Genomic DNA, 18,643 nt, shown 5'->3' with positions numbered 1-18,643 from the left:
TGCACATTTTCTATGGGCATGATTCTACACTGCCCTGCACCCTATGTGAATCATTTACATCTGTGCAAACTGAGCATAGGTTGCTACCCAAACATTACCAAAGCCGAGTGGCAGCATTTTACATCTACTTGGCAAGGGTGTAAATGGGTACACAAGGTGCAGGGCAAAGAAGAATTCAGTTCTTTGTCTATGAACACAATATAAACATACACAGGCATACCTGCAGTAGCAGCAGCAAAAATACCACTTCCAGCTAGGGGAGAAAACATCTGTGGCAGAACTAGGAATTGAATCCAGAACTCTAGAATCTCGGTCCAAAACCTTAACCAAAAGACAGCCCTTCCTTACAAGAGTGGCTTCAAGATGCAAAAATCTAAATTTGTAATATTTCCTTTTTGGGGGGCATGCTTTCAATGAAAACATCACCATTTATATAATTCCATCTCATGGGAAAGTGAAATTTGATGGGGACAGAATTGCCCCTCATGAAAAAAATCTTAGTTTTAATATTTGTTGAAAAACTTTCACTCATTTTGCACAACTCCTCTTCTATCTCATCCATTATTAGGTCTTATACTGCTGAGGTTAAAATTCTCTAGTTATACAAAAGCCAGCACAACCCTCACTCCTGAGTCTGCAACCAGCTCTTGGAGTGTTTGTTGTTACTTCTTAACAGTGCTCTGAAACCAAGTGAACTGGATTAATCAGAAATGGAAAACAAAACATATAACATTATACATGAAACAAATGCCCCATTGATTTAAGATGATTAACCTTTGGACAGTATTTCTATAACCTGTGTCTCATCATATCCTTCAAACGACAGAAGAAAAAGGAATGTTCAATGTACCTGTGGATTTCCAAGGTTGCGAAAGCTGGTTGTTTTCCTTAGAGTGTTAACAATATGTATAATTCCATTGGATGCTGGCATGTTCGACTGAATGACAGTATACAATTCCCCTGGCAGGTCTTGATACCTAAAGCTCTTGGTGTAGGACTGGGATAATAATACAGGATTATTTCATTATGAAAAATATATCACAGGGATCTCTGAGTATATATCTGTAAAACTTCATTTGATTCAATTCCTGCTTCTGTGTAACATATGGCCATGAGCTTACCTGCGGTTACTAGGGAAAAGATAAATAAATATCATCCTAGGGACCGCTCCAAGCTGTGGTCTTGGACACAATCTTTGAGTTGTGGGGTGTGTGGATCTGGAGGTCTTGTTAAGCCCCATTACCAAGATGGGATCAAGCCATGAAGCTCAGAATTAGACTTGCCCCAGTTTAGAACTAGAGTTCTTGTCAGGGCCAAGCTCTACATCATACAAGGATGAATTCAGCAGAAACATGCTGTAGCTTGGATTGACCACACATGAGGAGGGACTATGTGCATGCTTGCATGTTTCTGGGCATGGGAGCAGCAGGATCTAGGGGCATCTTTGGAACATGAGACCTGGCTATCACCTTCATTTGCCCCAGAAGCCAGAGAAAGGTCACTCCAATATGGCCAAAGCAATCAGTCTCATCTTACTGCAAACAATGCCTACAACTACTGCACTGAGCATAAAGTGCAACTGAACACTCTAGGGTAATTTAGAAACATCATGTCCAGCACCAAACAGGCACAGCCACACTCTCCTGTGTTTTTCATTGTACCATACATTTCTTGAATAGCAACTCCCATCTCTGAACTCCAGTTCACATCACTAAAAGCTTTGGACACAACTCAGGAAGAGGAAGGGGAGACTTTCCAAATGAAAGACTCCTGAGTAAACAAAAAAATTATCCTTGTAAAGCACAGCTCGGATTCCACAGCCGCCAACACTGCTTTGCCCTTCTGTGTAACCTGCATATATCAAAGCACAGACCCAAGGTCAAGGCTGGGAAATTGAGAGAGGAAACATACTAATGTCTCTTGGTCAGCTGTGCAAGGCCACATGGCAAAGGTGCAGGATGAAGAAAGGACAATGGATGGTGGGAAACATAGCCAAACATGGCCCCGCCCAACTCTACGCCCCAAATCCCAGATACTAGAGCACAATCATTAAAATCTATTTTGTACAATGAAAAAGGGTGACTGGAAGGGAAAAGGTTCAGAATTTGTCAGCTACTAGCCCACAGGACAAACATTCTGAAGGCAGACGTACTACATTCACCAGCATGGACATATGTATTGTATACACTGTTGATAACCGGGGAAAGCGTCTCTTATCAGATATGCAGATTATTTTAAAAAATTGACTATTTTAAAAATTAAGGGCCAGATTCGGGCCCTTCCACCGCCTCTTTATACCACCCTAGCAGTGCACAAGGGCAATAAAAGAGAGCTGCCCCTGAGGGAATGCACACCTGGTGTATGTTCTGCTTGCAGACTCCTGCAAAGGGATATGCTAGGAACCAGGCCTAGGATGGAGAGAAACCAGAGAAATTCTGGGCGGCACAATAGCCCATAAGCAGCAGGTCCAGGCTAATGTGAGTACTGTCAGCCTCTGGAATTGCTCTAACTGAAGCTGAAAGACACCTTTCCCTCCCTCCCTAGCTAGGCCTTCTGTACTGTGCCTCTCGGGAAGCACACCACAGAGTCTGGTGCAAGGGGTGTTGTTAGGATCTGCTATAATCCATAGACTCATAGACTCTAGGACTGGAAGGGACCTCGAGAGGTCATCGAGTCCAGTCCCCTGCCCTCATGGCAGGACCAAATACTGTCTAGACCATCCCTGATAGACATTTATCTAACCTACTCTTAAATATCTCCAGAGATGGAGATTCCACAACTTCCCTAAGCAATCTATTCCAGTGTTTAACTACCCTGGCAGTTAGGAACTTTTTCCTAATGTCCAACCTAAATCTCCCTTGCTGCAGTTTAAGTCCATTGCTTCTTGTTCTACCATTGGAGGCCAAGGTGAACAAGTTTTCTCCCTCCTCCTGATGACACCCTTTTAGATACCTGAAAACTGCTATCAGGTCCCCTCTCAGTCTTCTCTTTTCCAAACTAAACAAACCCAATTCCTTCAGCCTTCCTTCATAGGTCATGTTCTCAAGACCTTTAATCATTCTTGTTGCTCTTCTCTGGACCCTCTCCAATTTCTCCACATCTTTCTTGAAATGCGGTGCCCAGAACTGGACACAATACTCCAGTTGAGGCCTAACCAGCGCAGAGTAAAGCGGAAGAATGACTTCTCGTGTCTTGTTTACAACACACCTGTTAATGCATCCCAGAATCATGTTTGCTTTTTTTGCAACAGTATCACACTGTTCACTCATATTAAGCTTGTGGTCCACTATGACCCCTAGATCTCTTTCTGCCCTACTCCTTCCTAGACAGTCTCTTCCCATTCCGTATGTGTGAAACTGATTGTTCCTTCCTAAGTGGAGCACTTTGCATTTATCTTTATTGAACTTCATCCTGTTTACCTCAGACCATTTCTCCAATTTGTCCAGATCATTTTGAATTTTGACCCTGTCCTCCAGAGCAGTTGCAATCCCTCCCAGTTTGGTATCATCCGCAAACTTAATAAGCGTACTTTCTATGCCAACATCTAAATCGTTGATGAAGATACTGAACAGAACCGGTCCCACTTGTTATACCTTTCCAGCAGGATTGGGAGCCATTAACAACTACTCTCTGAGTACGGTTATCCAGCCAGTTATGCACCCACCTTATAGTAGCCCCATCTAAATTGTACTTTCCTAGCTTATCTATAAGAATATCATGCGAATCCAGAACCAGGCAGGCTGCAATTTCCCTATAACTGTACACAAAAACTGGTGAGACCTCATCTCCTAGACAACACACTGTTCTAGGCATCTTAATTCAAGGACAATATAGATAGAGAAGCTTCAGAGAAAAGCAGCAAAAAATATCACAAAGCTGTTGGGGTAGATTTATAAGAAAAGATTATGAGAATGTAATATGAAGATGTGGCTAAAAACAAATAAGGGGAAATACCTTTTCCAGGTATAAGTTTCTGAAGGGAAAGAGCTAAGAAGGCCAGAAAAAAGTGGTTTGGGTTTATCTAGGAGTAATGGAATGAAGCAAAGGATAATCTATGCTTTGGTCTCTGAGGGAAAGTAGGGGAAGGTCCATTGCTTGGGTTATTTAAAACTGGATGCATAGCATATAGAACAATCAATATTGTATTGATAAGGAGATGTAATAGAAGACATACTAGGTCATCTACTCTGTGATTTGATTATTATATTATGGAACAAACTAAGTCCTAAACTGGTTGAAACTCGGCAGAATAAGGAAGAAAGGATTTTAGCATGAAAGTGCGTCAGGGATATAACTTTGGGCCTGTGTCCCAGTACCACATGAAAACAGCAACCTGGTACCTAGTACGATGTTGTGATACCTGTATCCGATCATTAAATGTCAGCTGATGCCCAGACAACGTCCACAGTGTCTTGGTCTTGATCATATCTTCCACCAAATGCTGACCAGGAATTATATGCATTTTGCATAAATGCTGGGCGATTGTGTCCTTTATGGAAATAAATCAGAACACAGGGAGAACTGATATGCCTTCCAAAAAAATAAAAAAAAAGCTTTTACATAGTTTCAGCTTTCTTTCCAGTCTAATACACATAGAAAAATACTTATAAGTTCCAGATCAGAAAGTGAAGACATTTCCTAATTTATATGCAAATCAGTGCTCATCTGCACAGAGAGTTATTCCAGAATAGCTATACCTGACTAACTCCATGGGCAGATGCTTTTATTCTAGATCAGTGCCTTATCCTGCATTAGCTTAATCTACTTGCATCCATACCTGGAGTTAATTGGGAATAGTTAATCCACTTTAAAATTCACACCCTAATTTACCCAAATTAACTTTCATATGAAGACAAGCCCTTAGAAGCCTTTTATAGTAGCAGGGGAGTATTTTCACAGGTTTACATATTTTAAGGTCAGAAGGTACCATTAGGATGATCTAGTCTGACTTTCTGCATACCATAGGCCACAGACCTTTACCCAATAATTCCTGCAACAAGCCAATAGCTTTTGGTTGAAGCTATTTGTGTGTGCATGAACAAGAATGAGAGTTTGATCCAAAAACAAGTGATTTTAAGGGGCTGATCTAGAGAGAAACCTATTGAATTTGGACAAATTATAAGACTGCCCCTTCATCCAAATTCCACATTCAATGTTTCACAAGGCCTAAGTCCTCATGTAAATTCTCTTTGCTTACACTGGGGCATACGTTACCAATTAATTTGGGGGCACAGCTACTCATTGATTTCAAAGGAAACTTCTGCTCAACAATGCATAGTACAGTGTGGCCCACACAGTTTTATCAAGGACTTGCTAAATACATTATATATTTGTTTAAGTTTTCCTGATTGCAGAATTATTTTTGTTATGCTGTATGTGTAAGAATTACATTTCTGACAAAGTCTGACAAGCCAGTTTTGGAGTATTTTTTAAAGGTATTTCATCCTTGTTTCTGAGTGTTCTAAGGTAACAAGCTCTGAGATGTAACTCCAGCAGAAAGCTGGCTTAGTCTGTTTTAAATGCCTGCTGAATAACCTGCACGTGTACCTCCTGTCTGACCATCTGGCAGAGTTTTTCATTCTACAGGGGAAATGGTATACAAGTGTTTCCATCTGTTTTATGGTTGGTTTGGTTGCATTTGTGACAAATGTTAAAATGAATACAATTTAATAAAACATTTAAAATGGTAGCACGAGAGGGATTTGCATGATCTACTACAGCACAGGACGGAGAATCAGGGACTGCTGAGCTCTCATCTTGGCTCTGATACCCATCGCTTTGAGCATCATACGAAGAGGTGGCCCCAAGACACAAAACCTGGATGTAGGTAACAAATAAGCCAGAGTCTGGAGGAGTTTTGGATGCAGAGTTTTGGTTCAATCTCTTGTCTTTACAAGAGACATTTGCAACATTCAGTTCTGGGTTGAGATTCTGAATCCCTCAAAGTTTGGATCCCAGGTTCTGCTCACGCCCATCTCTAGTTAATACTTAACGTCACAGGGGCTGAGGAGTCATTCATATTTTTAGAAATGGTTTACAGTGGGATTTTAAAAAGCACTGTCACTGATGTTAATAGGAGGAGAATTAGGCCACTGCTGAGTGCTTTTGAATATCCCAACCTTAAAAAGTAAAAGGCATACCAAGTGCTGAGAATTATCACTGTGTCACAAGCAGAGATTTTTAAAAAGATTAGTGCCAGCAAGAGCTAACAGATTCAAAATCATATTTAGCGGTAAAAATATCTTTATTAATAAAGAAAGGAGAAAAGAAAGAGGGAGGTTGAGATTTTCAACCAATGCAGGGGATTTAGCATCTCCCATTAAAATTAATCTCAGCCAGAGTCTGAATTGTATCTTATTGGAATTGTTTCTAAACATAATGCATTCCAAAGTTTCTCTCTAACATGTCAGCTACTCTTTAAAGGCTACAGAACTCAAAGCATGAAGAAGTGAGGTTACTAAAAGGGGGTGACACTTACGTTGAAGTCAGTTCTATCACTATACAGTTGACGGCTTGGCACAAAGACAGTGAAAGGCCCATATTTTGTCAGTGCCAAAGAACACCCTGAAGCTGTTAAAAAACAAAACCCCAAAACAGTTACTAAGCATACAGAACATAATAAATTACCAGTTTTATTAGTCCTCTTATTGGGGAAGGGGAGATTAACACATCCATGTATCTTAGCCTAAAGTGAGTGACCAGAGTGAATGTATGGGGAACTGGATGGATCAGGGGATTGTAGTGGGATATCACAATGCTAGCTTGGCGGTGAATGATATTAGTTAAGGGTTAAATCTTTTTGTTACCTTCAGTGGGTTTTAGATCAAGGCCTATCCTTGCATAACAGTTTCAACACTAAATCTCAGTTTTCACATGCTTATAACTTTCTGATGTGTAGGGTTGAACTTTCTTGGTCTCTGCACAAAGATGAGGTACTGCTGGGTATAGTTAGACTTTACTGCATGAATTCGTTAAAGGCTTGATCCAAACCCCAGTGGTGTTGATGAGTTTTTCACTGACTTCAGTGGGCTTTGGATCAGCAGCCAAGCGCCCAACTGCACAAAATATTTAGCAAAGTTTGTATAAAAATGAGCTTTGGTCGGGTTGAGGCCTAAATGTGCAGCCTTCACATTGCATTAGCACATTTCACCCCACACCGTCCCATTATGCTTATAAGAAGCACCCAGGATTTTTTTTTCAAGGGAAAAGACAATACGCCACACTTACTGGAAATACAACAACTAGCAAATGCATTTACTTACACACACACACACACGCACACACTGTTCCGCCAGTTGATGTTATAGTTACCAATTTACAGTTTGGATTAATTTAGTGGCCAGGTAGATTGATTATGTGTAGGTAGGAGCTGGGTTTTGTCGGCTGCGATACAATGCTTTGGGGAAGTCTTGGCAGGACGAACCCAAAGTTTTATGGCAAAGCACCCTGTTTATATAGTGTTTTTCTTATTGGGACCAATGTGTTATGCACCATCATGCTGTAATTAATTGTTATTTGATGAATGCTTGTTTTTTTAAATTTTTTTTATTAACTTTTTTAGGGAGTTATTCCATGCTGGTTTTGATTACACGTATTTTTGTTATTGATAGGTGCTTGTTTTATTTTTTAGAGTCATTAATTGCATCTTTTACTTATTTTAAAATACTAAACCTACAAAGTGGTGACCTGAAAAGGTCTGTTACTGCCAGGAAATCAGCTCAGATACAGATTCTGGCTGTTGCATCTTTACCAATGGCCCATTAGGCCATTCCTTTTTGCTTTCAGAAAGGGTGGGTGGCAGAATATGATCAAATCATACACTACACATTTAATACATGCTACATTATTATTCTTTATTTTTTATTTCAAATTATACAAAATACAAACAAAATCCTACTACTACACCCCCCATGTGTGCAGAGCTCTGCCTTAGTTAAGGAGCGCCAAAGTGCACAAAAAGTGGAAGCCTTTCATCTCTACAGCACCAGCTCAAATCCAGCCTGCTGTCTGAGCGTTGTTTGGTGGCCTACATGAAATCAAGGAGGTGGATCTCCAGAAAGTCTTAGTGAACAAGTATCCAGAGCACAAAACTTCTATCATTATTTGTACCATTTTTGGACATCTTAAAGAGCCCAAGGAATGAATGAGTAATGAAGTACGAAAAACCATCTAAGTAGTCCCTGCTGGTTGAGGCACATGGATGGACTGATGTGGCGAAGCTTGAAGCTTATGCCACCAAGGTCTACACTTCACCTGCTTTGTGGATAGAGGACCTCAGTCACTAGGGCGGTCAATCAGCATTACCTCTCACACAGGAATCGTCTCTGTGGTTTGTTAACATGTGCAGAGCTGGTAAGAGCCCTATCATGCAGAAAGAGTTCAGATGTTTCCTCGACACTGCCTTATCTTTTCATATAACAGACATCTCAGTTTTCTTTCGAGTCTTAACCATTCACTGGCAGCCCCCTAGCCCCATCTTAGCTCCATTCCCCAAAATAATTCAGAAGAGCATTACCAAACATTTTGTTTGCACTGTCTAAGTTCTTGTACCATCTTCCTCGAGTATTCATCTGAGAGATTTCACTCATGAGATTTTTGTAGCAACTTCTCCCATCTCCAATCTCTCCATCTTTGCAGACACAGCTAAAGAGTAAGATATGAGTGAAAAATAATAGTCATTACAAAAACGGTCCTTGGTATGCTTGATAAAGTCTGGATGTGTTCCATTTATATAGACTAGATAATCTGACTACATACTAATCTGTTAAAACCTAAATAAATAGCAGGGAGGAACAACATAGGAGGTGGAGAGACTTATGAGACCCATCAGATCAAATTCACCCCCCTCTGTATGAAATAGAATTAGCAATCCAAAGACACAATGTTGCAATATTTTGTATTTGAAGATGGTACCTGGGAACAGCACATTAAACAAGATACCCATTATACTGACAATTTGAAATACTATTAAAAAAAAGTTTTGACACCCATTAACCTACTACTTCCAAATGCCAGACAGAAAGGATGGGCTTTGCAGGATGTGCAGGTTAATAAATCTAAACTCTGGGGAACCAAGGGGGAAGCAGGGAGTGTATTCCAAAGCTGAACATCCTTCATGGACAGCACCCTGCCTGCAGCTCCCTGTTTAATCCAGGGGAGTGCTGCCCCTGATCACAACTAGGGCAGTAATACATAGTGGAGAGGTGGTTTCTTACCCTGCACAGAATCCGAACTATCAGGAATTTACCAGTGAAAATCAACAACTTAAACTCCACCCAGAATCTTATAGGCAGCCAGTGCAAGTTATAGAGCACTGACGGAAGGTGCTTTTTGTGAGGCCTTGACTATATTAAGGCATTTGGTTTTCCAACAACTGAGCAGCTGCACTGGCAGTAGCAATAGTGTATTAGTGTAGACAGGACTCAGGCCTTTTAACCACTGTGTCATTGTAGCCAAGTGGTCACCCCGCTCCAGCAAGCGGGTTAAAAGGAACCCTGGAGAGGGCTGTGGCTGGGGAAAGGCTGACTGGGGAAGCAGCCTCAGCTGGGGTCACGCCCCAATCAGGCCGCAGCTGGCCCTATAAAAGGGCTGCTAGGCCAGAGCTAAGAGTCTCTTTCTAGCTATTGAGAAAGACAGGCCTGGCTGTGGGGACCTGAGCAGGGGACCTAGAGTGGAGCAGGGCTAGGGAAAGGCCAGAGGAGCTGGGAAGCTCCGGCCTTAAACCCCTCAGGCTGCAGGCCTTACTAAAGGCTGAAAACGTACTGGGGTTGCAGAGGTGCAGCCCAAGGGTAGGCAGAGGCAGCAGGTCCAAACCCTCCTTGCTGATGATGAGTGGCAATTATACTGCAGTCTGCCCCAGTGAGCGGGAGCTAGATAGTGACTAGCAGTAGCCCAAGACTGAGGCAAGGTGGGGATAGAGATTGAGGGTTCCCCAGGGAGAGGAGACCCAGCAAGACTACAGAGTACTACAGGGGGAAGAACCCCGAGAGATGGGGCACTGGGGTCTGGGAGGGACACGGGGGCCAGCGGCAAGGTGAGACACCAGTCTGCAGAGGGCGCTCTGGAGGCTGGTGAGCTAATTCCCTGGACGACCAGCAGGAGGCGCCGCAGCAGTGAGTCGCTGCCCTGCTACAGTCATGAACAGCAAGTTGATGCACAGAAGCTCCCAGGTTAATGAGCAAGTGGCCTCATTATGCACCAATTTCAGTTTTCAGATAGTCTCCAGGTGTTGTTCACATAGAGCGTGTGACAATAATCTCACCTAGAGGTGACGGATGTAGCAGTGGGCCACAGCTGCAATGTCAGTAGCCAAGAGATGAAGTCACACCCATCTCACCAGGTACATGTGGGATAAAACACTCTTGGCCATACCTGTTACCAGCGAATCTGAATGGCCACAGTCGGTCAGGACCTTGGTTTTACATCTCTTCCAAAAGCAGCAGCCGAGCTGCCCCTTGCACCATACCCGGGGTTCAGAACTGACTCAGAAGAAAGAGCACCATCTAAGGAACCACCCACAGCACTTCTTATGGCCCTGAGATTCCCTTTGGAGTTTTCCAGTCCTACCCAAGGCCTAGCTATCGAGCTGTTTTGTATCTGAGCACTTGAGACCAGGCTTCACACCCAAGGTATTAGTGCCAATCTAGGAAATGTTATTTTTCTAATGCTATGTCCCAGAGCCCTCAACTTCTACTCATCTCAGTGGATTTCCAGCTCCACTGGTCCATTCAGACTGCCCAGTGTTTTCCATGAGCCAGCTCTAGGCATATTGAGGCCCCAGGCAGGCTAATGAGTTTTGCAACAAAGCCTATCTGCATGTGAAAATCTCTGCCCAAGTTCACACAGCTTTGCAGCATTCAGACAGCAGCTACTTGGAATCTCAGTCTGAAAACTGCACTTTTTCCTGTCTGGGTTCAATCCAAATACCAGCTCAGCTACTGTTATTTCAGAGTTGCAGACTACCACACACAGGGCAAGGGAGGAGGTTTACATGGCTCCAGCCTCGCGAAGGGCCAAATAATGGCTGCTCCAGAGCAGAGGCACTAGAAGAAGAAGAGTGAGCAGGGAGCCCTTCCTCCACCTTGCACAACCTCAGAAGTGAAACCATAATTTGTCTGATTCGGGCTGGGGAGCACAAGAGGGAGATACCTTTTAGTGCAGCCAGCAGTGTTAATGGTGCCTGAGGGACAGCATCTGAGATAGGGCCATGGCTTCCCTCTCCTGTCTCTGCAAAAGGCCATGGCTATTCCTTTTCTACAAAGTAGCAAGGGACACTCTCACCATGCTCCCCTCCAGGGCCCAAAAGGCATTACGCCAGGGATGCTCCCAGACACTGTGGCTCAGGCAGGGCTCCCCTTTCCTAGGGTAGCTCAGCCTCACATGAAGCATGATTGAGCCCAAAGTGTTTGCACTTTTATGAGCACTTTTTTCTTCTACAGGAATCGTTTTAAGGCTAGTTTTAGGATGTCTCTCCTCTGTGCCGAGCAGTCATACCCAGCACTAAACTGGCCTAAAATCTTCATTCATTCTCCTACTCACGGCCTACACTGGAAGGCTGTTGAAGATTCTTTCATCAAACAAACATCACAGGGCCCTGTCCAGGAGTCCTCCTGTAATATGCTGTGTCCCTCTTCATGTGTGTGCCACTAGATAGCTTATTACTGCTACCAGCTAACAGGGGCAGTGAGTTATATGTACTCGTGGTGTCTTGGCTCCACCAATATTCAGGGGCTGGGTCTCTCCCTCGGCCCCACCTGCCACCCCCGAGTGTCCCCCGGCCCCAATTTGCTGCCCCCGCTCACATCCCCCGGCCCGGGGGCCTGCAGCTCAGGCTGACTCTGCTCTGCCGGCTCCTGGCATCAACTGCCGCCGCAGTGTCCTAGTGCCCCCTATCCACTAACGGCAGGGCAGGCTGCCCTTACCCTGCCCTTCTGCCCTAGCCCTGAGCCTTTCCAGCGTCTCAAACCCCTCAACCCAGCCCCAATCAGAGCCCTCATCCCCCCCGCACCCTAATCCTCTGCCCTAGCCCTGAGCCCCCCCCACCCAAACCTGTCATCCACAGCCCCACGGCCCTCACCCCTGCACCCCCTCCTATCCTCAAACTCCCTCTCAAAGCATGCACCCCCTCCCCTTCACACACACACCGCCCCCAAACTCCTTCCCAGAGCCTGCACTCCGTCCCCCCCAAGCTCCCTCCCAGAGCCTTCACCCCTCACCGCTCCTGCACCCCCACCCCAGCTCAGAGCCTGCACCCTGCACCCCTCCTGCACTCTAATCCCCAGACCTCCTGCCCCCACCCAAACTCCCTCCCAGGGCTTTAAGTAGGTGGGGGGTGGAGTTTGGGGTGATGGAGTTTGGGGGGGGGCAGGTTCTAGGCACCACCAAAATTTCTACAAACCTGCCACCCATGCCAGCTAACGAGGTTACTCCTTTAGTTCAAGTGGCTGATGAAACACTAGATGTCCCACGTTCAACCCTTCTTACGGCCCAGGTGAGGGGCTGTCACAGCTACTTATGTAAGATTTTTATTTGTTTCAATGGACTCTTATTTTTGTTCTTTTCAAAACCCTGACCACAGCCAGTATTCCCCACTTATGTCTCTGGTTTTCCAATATTATTCAGCTCATCCAAATAAAAGCCTTGTTTTAGTTACAAAAACATGCATCTTTAATGGCGCTTTTGGGGGCAACCTACCTGGCAGTCCCATCTGGACTCATTTTACATTTTGAACTCGCGTCACAGAAGTACCGCTGACACTCATTGACAGATGAGCAGCCCACTGAAGGGTTCAGGCCACTCATTCCAGGCTTACACACACATGACGACTAAGGAAAGCAAAATCAGATGATTAAAATCTTGCAATCACAGATTGACTTGTATTCAAGAGCATCCCACAAAGAGTTTGGACGATCTATCCTTGCAAAAACAAAGTTAGGATAACAGCTTTGACCAATGCAATTTAACTCAGCAAGACTCGCTGGAAGAATTAGTTCCCTGGTTTGCTACTACTACATACAAATCCATTAGATGCAATTCTTCACCTTACCTTTCCTGGACCTTTATAGATACAGATGGTGGTATTTTCAGGGCAGCCTCCATTATTGATAATGCATGGATTGATGGGTTGGCATATCTTCCCATCTCCATGATAACCATCTTTGCACGTGCATTCATATTTTTCTGGACTGAGAGCCTTACAGACAGCTAACGAGGAGCACGGTGATGAAGTACAAGGATCCTGAGCTATATGTAAACACAAAGAGATGAGAGGGGAGCATAACCAAGTCTCATTAAAAACCAGCACTTGAAGTCCTACATGTAGAAACCCTCTGATCCAAACATAATGGGGGATGTGGAATTTATTCAGTTTAAACTGGGAAACTTTTCGACTCTTATAACCCAATATCAGACAATGGAAATATTTTGGCTGAGGGATTTGGATGAGCGAGCTGAGCAGTTCTCATTTCATATTAATAGCACAGAAGTTAATAAGAAAAGGGTCAGGGATGAGATGTTTGGGTCTCTATCTGAACTTCTACAAACTCTGAGGGTATTTGAAACCAGAGTTTTGGTCCATTAAGGTAATCAAATGTGTAGGGTGTTTGGATCCATCCATCTCTAGATAGTAATTTATGTTTAAATAGTAGTGTCTTTTAGTCCTAAGAAAAGCAATTCATGAACATAAAACAAATTTTAAATGAGAGAGAGAAAGAGATCTCTATCAATTCCTGAAATGCAGCCACCTCTGGGGTGGAAAACAGCAGCCATTAAAGTCGCACAGTTTCACATGTCATCTAAAACTGGCACTCCCAGAAGCATGCTAACCTAGCTCCATTTTGGCACATTAGCCTAGCACAGACACAGAGAAAAAAGTGCCATTATGGCCCAGGTTACCAGGAGTCCCTAAACATTAGGTCATTGAGGACTTCTCCATATGAACACTTAGTTTGCTGAAAGCTGGCGTATAAGCCACCCCGCACTAGCCTGTCATGCACTAACTGTCCATGGGGACCTGCTGCAGCACACAATCATTTCCTAATGCACTTGATCTATTCCCATTTCAAAGTGGAGCAGTGCACATATGGCTAGTGTGGGGTAGACTGACACCACAGCTTGCCACAAACTATACGTCCATGTAGACAAGCCCAGAGACACCACAGTGAGGTATATGATTACATGCTTTATTTAGCCTGGCTGCACCATATGATTATTCACACAGAACTGATTAACTCTCCAGAATCCTGTCCCCACACGACACGTTCCCTCCAGCTCGCTTACCTACACAAGCAGCAGCCTCGAGGTCTTTAGTCTGGTTTTCCAAAGCTCCCTTACACAGAAATCTGTTGACTTCAGAACAGCTCTTGACACTCAGTTGTGCCCAAGTTAAGGGCTCAGGCTTGGGCCCCACGCATGTGGGAAAACATGGCAGCACAACCCCATTCTGCTAGAGGTGCGGCAGTATTTGGTGCGTCATTGGCAGCCCCACACCACATGGATCCACTCACAGGAGATTGTCCTGAATATAGGATTAGGAGGATTTGGTCACAGGGAGGTGTCTTACCTTGGCATATGCTCCCACTCTTTCTATAGCCTGGCATGCAGTCACATATTGCCATTCCGTTCATCAGCACACACTGGGCCTTGTTCCCGCAGGCTACACCTCTGCAAAGGGGAAGTTCTGAAATCATAAAACAAAGGGATGGTTCCCCTCAGGTGCAGCGGATGTCTCTGGATAATACAGCTTATCTGAGGAGGCCAAGAAATAATTTAAATGATTCCTGATTTAAAAGATTATTATTATTTTGGTTTCAGTAGCATGCAGAGGCTCCAGACCAAGATTGGGGCCCCATTGTGCGAGGCACAGTGAACAGCACATGTGAATAGTAAGGAGACTGCCTATGCCAAGGAGTTTACGCTCTAGATAGATAAGGCAGACAAAGGGTAGAAGAAAGGAAGCATTAGCCTCATTGCACAGATGGAGACCTGAGGCTCAGAGAAGGCTGTGCGACTTGCCCGTGATCAAAGGCAGAGTCTGTCGCAGAGCTGGGATTGATTCTTGCTCTCCTGAGTCCTCACCCAGTTCCTTAACCACAAGACCATCCTTCCTCTGCATTTTCAGACTATTTCTCCTCCTTCCCAGCCTTTCCTAGGTCTCAAAAGCTCCTCCTCTAGGGGCACATATATTGAGCCCACTTCATGATTTCTAAATTATTTGGGAGGGAAATGCCAACATTTACCTTGATCGCACTTCGGGCCAGTGTAACCTCCATGGCAGGTACAGCTTCCATCACCAGAGATCCCGTGGTTGCACACTCCATGCTGACAGTCACACACTGCAAGAGAAACCCACACAAGCACATACTGGAAGCTGCAGGGAACAGCATGGGCGCTTGGGATACATCCATTAAATACACTGAAAGCTTATAAATCCAATCCAGGCTTTTAAATCTACAGTAGAGTGATCAGATAGCAACTGTGAAAAATCAGCATGGGGGGATAATAGGATATAGGACAAAGCTTCTAATATCGGGCCATCTGGACACCTTAGTCTACAGGCAACTGCACTTTAGCCTCTCACTCATAGAAGCCAGGGCCATAATGAGGTTTTGCAAACCAGTCTCAAAACGTGGAGGGTGCAGGGACTACGAGTGCTGAATCCCTGTCTGGGGAGTGCAGGGGCAGGCAGAATATGCCCATGGGTGGAGCATGCCGCTCAAATGCGGCATCCACATCACCTTTTCAGAGATGCAGTTAGCCCTCCGTCCCCTCCTCCTCCAGTGGTTGCCGCAGTCCACCAGCTAGCTTACAAGAAAGGCCAGGGGACAGTTAGTGTCACTAAAGATGCTATCACTCTTTGAATGCAAGCATGAGGATCTTGGCTATCCCCTATGCCAATACAAGGGTGGGGGAAGAGGGGCAGGCATAATCTGGCTCTATGAAATGCAACATATGAGAAGCAGTGCAAGGATCTCTGCAAACATCAAATTTATTAGCTTCATGTGAAGGGCAACATGGAGGAAGCTGAGATATGCTTTGGGGTGGGAGGCAACCAGCAAGCAGCCAGTGGGCGGGAACGGGGGTAGCAATAGATGATGTGCAGTTTTTGGTTTTTTTTTTAAAACCAAAAACTGCAGAGAGTTGTGGGTTATGGATGTAAAGGACAGTGGGAAAGAGGGAATAGGAGAAAAAAGGGACTGATCGGAGACCCCAGGTGGGAGAGACTGAACACCCATACTAAAAGGGACGGCTGTGATGATTTTTCTGTTTATTGAATATAGCTTACAAGTGTGTGGAAAACTGCTCAGCCTATTCCCAATGATTAAGGCCAACTGTAGGCTTAACTTTCCAATGTGGGCACCCTAGGAGGATGCCCAAATCCACATCTGGGAGCTCAGGAGTAGGTGAGGAACACCAGAGCTGAACAAGTCTCAGTGCTGATTCCAGTGCCCAGAAGTGGGATTTAGACATTCTAATGCTGGACCCACATTACACACTTGACCCCCCGGGTTTCAGCATCCTCCCCGTCAGGCAAATGCAAAACAGCCTCATCCCGGAAGAGGAGAATGATGAAAAAAGGCTGCAGTTATAATTTTCAGACAGCAGCACCCGCCTCTCCACCGATCAGCCCTCCTGTGCCACCCTTGTCCACTGCATTCATTCAGCGGTACATGGGGATGTCTCTTTGCAGTCGATTTAGATTGTTCATTGCTCCAGTTTACCTGATTGACAGTCAGGGCCAAACAGATTCTCATCCAGACAATCTTGGCAGGCAAAGCCACCATACCTCCCCTAAAAGGGCAAAAAAAATTGGTCAGTCATTATTTTCTTATGATGTCACTTAGTTCAAGCTGCAAAGTGATAAATAACTTGTTACGTCTCTCCTCTTCCCCTTGTGATTTTCTGTTCATGCTCAGGTGATATAGCATAGAAACCTTTTCTTACAAGTGCCTTACCAATAGCCTTTGCAGTAGAAAGGAGAGTTGATGTAATTTTACCAGTGAGGAAACAGCAGAACAATCATGGCAGACATTGAAGAAACAATGTCCTTATCATGACTAGAAACAAAAGTACCAGTTCTCTCATGCTCTCTCTCAGAGGGCTTGATCCGCAATTCATTCATGTCAATGGGACTTTTTCTGTTTACTTCATAGGGCTGAATATCAGGCCCTAAATTATTGCTATACCCAGTTTCCTTTCAGACTCAGCTGTGCTGAACCACATACATTTAACCCAGTTTTGATTTTTATCTGGCCTCTTTTTCTGCTGATCTGGAGAACATATTGCAAATTGTGGCCTTTTATGGTTTCGCTCACAGGGCTCGTCAGTCCGTCAATGGGGTTGTGATTCTACAATCCTCACAGTGTCTGGGTGAAAGCAGCAAAGAATCCTGTGGCACCTTATAGACTAACAGACGTTTTGGAGTTGCTTTTACAGATCCAGACTAGCACGGCTACCCCTCTGATACTTGAGTGTCTGGGTGAGTTCTTTTATGACTGGGTTAGACCCTTCCTATGCTCTCAGCCACCAACTGGGTATATGAGGCATGTAAGGGTACTGCGAGGCAGCTGCAGATCTCAGCTGTGAGACCTGAAGCAAGGAAGGACCTCATAAGGCCAGGGAGCTGTGTGTTTAATTTTGCCTCATTGCCTTCTCTAAGGTGAACTACCAGATGCACATTTAAGCTCATGTAGGAGGGGTGTCTTTCAGCTTGTTCCCATGAGACTTGTATGAGGGGCAGCACTGACCTGAATCCAGAGGAGCCCCTGTAACAGCAAAACAGAAGCCTCTTGTACCCTCCACCTTCTGGAGGGTGTTTGTAAGAAGAATAGGTACACAGACCCTCACATTGCAGGGTGGACTGGGCCCTGGGGGTGGTTTGATGTGGACAGCCCAGCTAGAACTGCCCATCTAGGTGGAGTATAAGATCCAGATCCTCCAAGCTATTTAGGCATTTTGATGGGAATTAGGCAGCTAAACACTGTTGAGGATTTGGACCCTAAACTCCTTGGTGTGCACATTATTGTCAAAGAGAAAAAATAAACATGAAGAAAGTCCTGCCCATTAAGGTCCAAACACACTAGACCTTCTTTCAGCCCAAGGGAAACTATAGGACACAGCTTATTTCACTCAGGAAATGGGGAAAATCCCCCCACACTTGTCAGCTCCATCTCTTCCTAGAGATTCTTCCAAACTCTCACAGCCCTTGCTTCCTCATAGCACGTGCCTTGTACATAGGGTGACCAGACAGCAAATGTGAAAAATCAGGACGGAAGTGGGGAGTAATAGGAGCCTATATATGAAAAAGACCCCAAAATCGGGACTGTGCCTATAAAATCAGGACATCTGGTCACACTACTTGTATAGCATGTGAAGGGGAATTCATTAGTCCTCCACAGCTGGCCCAGCCCTGCTCCCCTACAAATCCATATACTCACGGAAAGCAACTACATGCTTTCGGCCAGCCAGAGGGTTAATACCTTCCCTGCAGGACCGTGGCCTGGACCTAATACATGCATCACATGGCATGACATTTCCTCACAGTACATCCCGTACTGACCTCACAGGTGCAGGTTCCATTCCGAGTTATACCATCCAAACAGGTCCCATGGCCACTGCAGGGCTTTTCAGGTCCACCAGGGCATTC

General features: G+C 44.7%; 1 protein-coding gene across 3 annotated transcripts in view; it reads right to left on the bottom strand.

Annotated features, from left to right (window-relative positions):
* STAB1 (stabilin 1) overlaps nucleotides 1-18,643 on the bottom strand; it is a 128,318-nt gene that overhangs the window by 97,823 nt on the left and 11,852 nt on the right. For all 3 annotated transcript variants that reach the window (XM_030569075.1, XM_030569074.1, XM_030569076.1), the window contains 10 exons: nucleotides 18,557-18,642; nucleotides 16,719-16,788; nucleotides 15,237-15,332; nucleotides 14,561-14,677; nucleotides 13,046-13,242; nucleotides 12,694-12,824; nucleotides 8,516-8,643; nucleotides 6,479-6,570; nucleotides 4,361-4,489; nucleotides 851-997 (listed from right to left, as the gene is read on the bottom strand). In XM_030569075.1, the coding sequence (XP_030424935.1) occupies nucleotides 851-997; nucleotides 4,361-4,489; nucleotides 6,479-6,570; nucleotides 8,516-8,643; nucleotides 12,694-12,824; nucleotides 13,046-13,242; nucleotides 14,561-14,677; nucleotides 15,237-15,332; nucleotides 16,719-16,788; nucleotides 18,557-18,642 (1,193 nt within the window). The remainder of the gene's footprint in view (nucleotides 1-850; nucleotides 998-4,360; nucleotides 4,490-6,478; nucleotides 6,571-8,515; nucleotides 8,644-12,693; nucleotides 12,825-13,045; nucleotides 13,243-14,560; nucleotides 14,678-15,236; nucleotides 15,333-16,718; nucleotides 16,789-18,556; nucleotide 18,643) is intronic.

Source organism: Gopherus evgoodei, chromosome 7 (genome assembly GCF_007399415.2).
Source record: "Gopherus evgoodei ecotype Sinaloan lineage chromosome 7, rGopEvg1_v1.p, whole genome shotgun sequence".
NCBI lineage: Eukaryota > Metazoa > Chordata > Testudines > Testudinidae > Gopherus > Gopherus evgoodei.
Note: the sequence above shows the minus strand (reverse complement) of the source record. Positions and strands in the feature narration are given on the sequence as shown.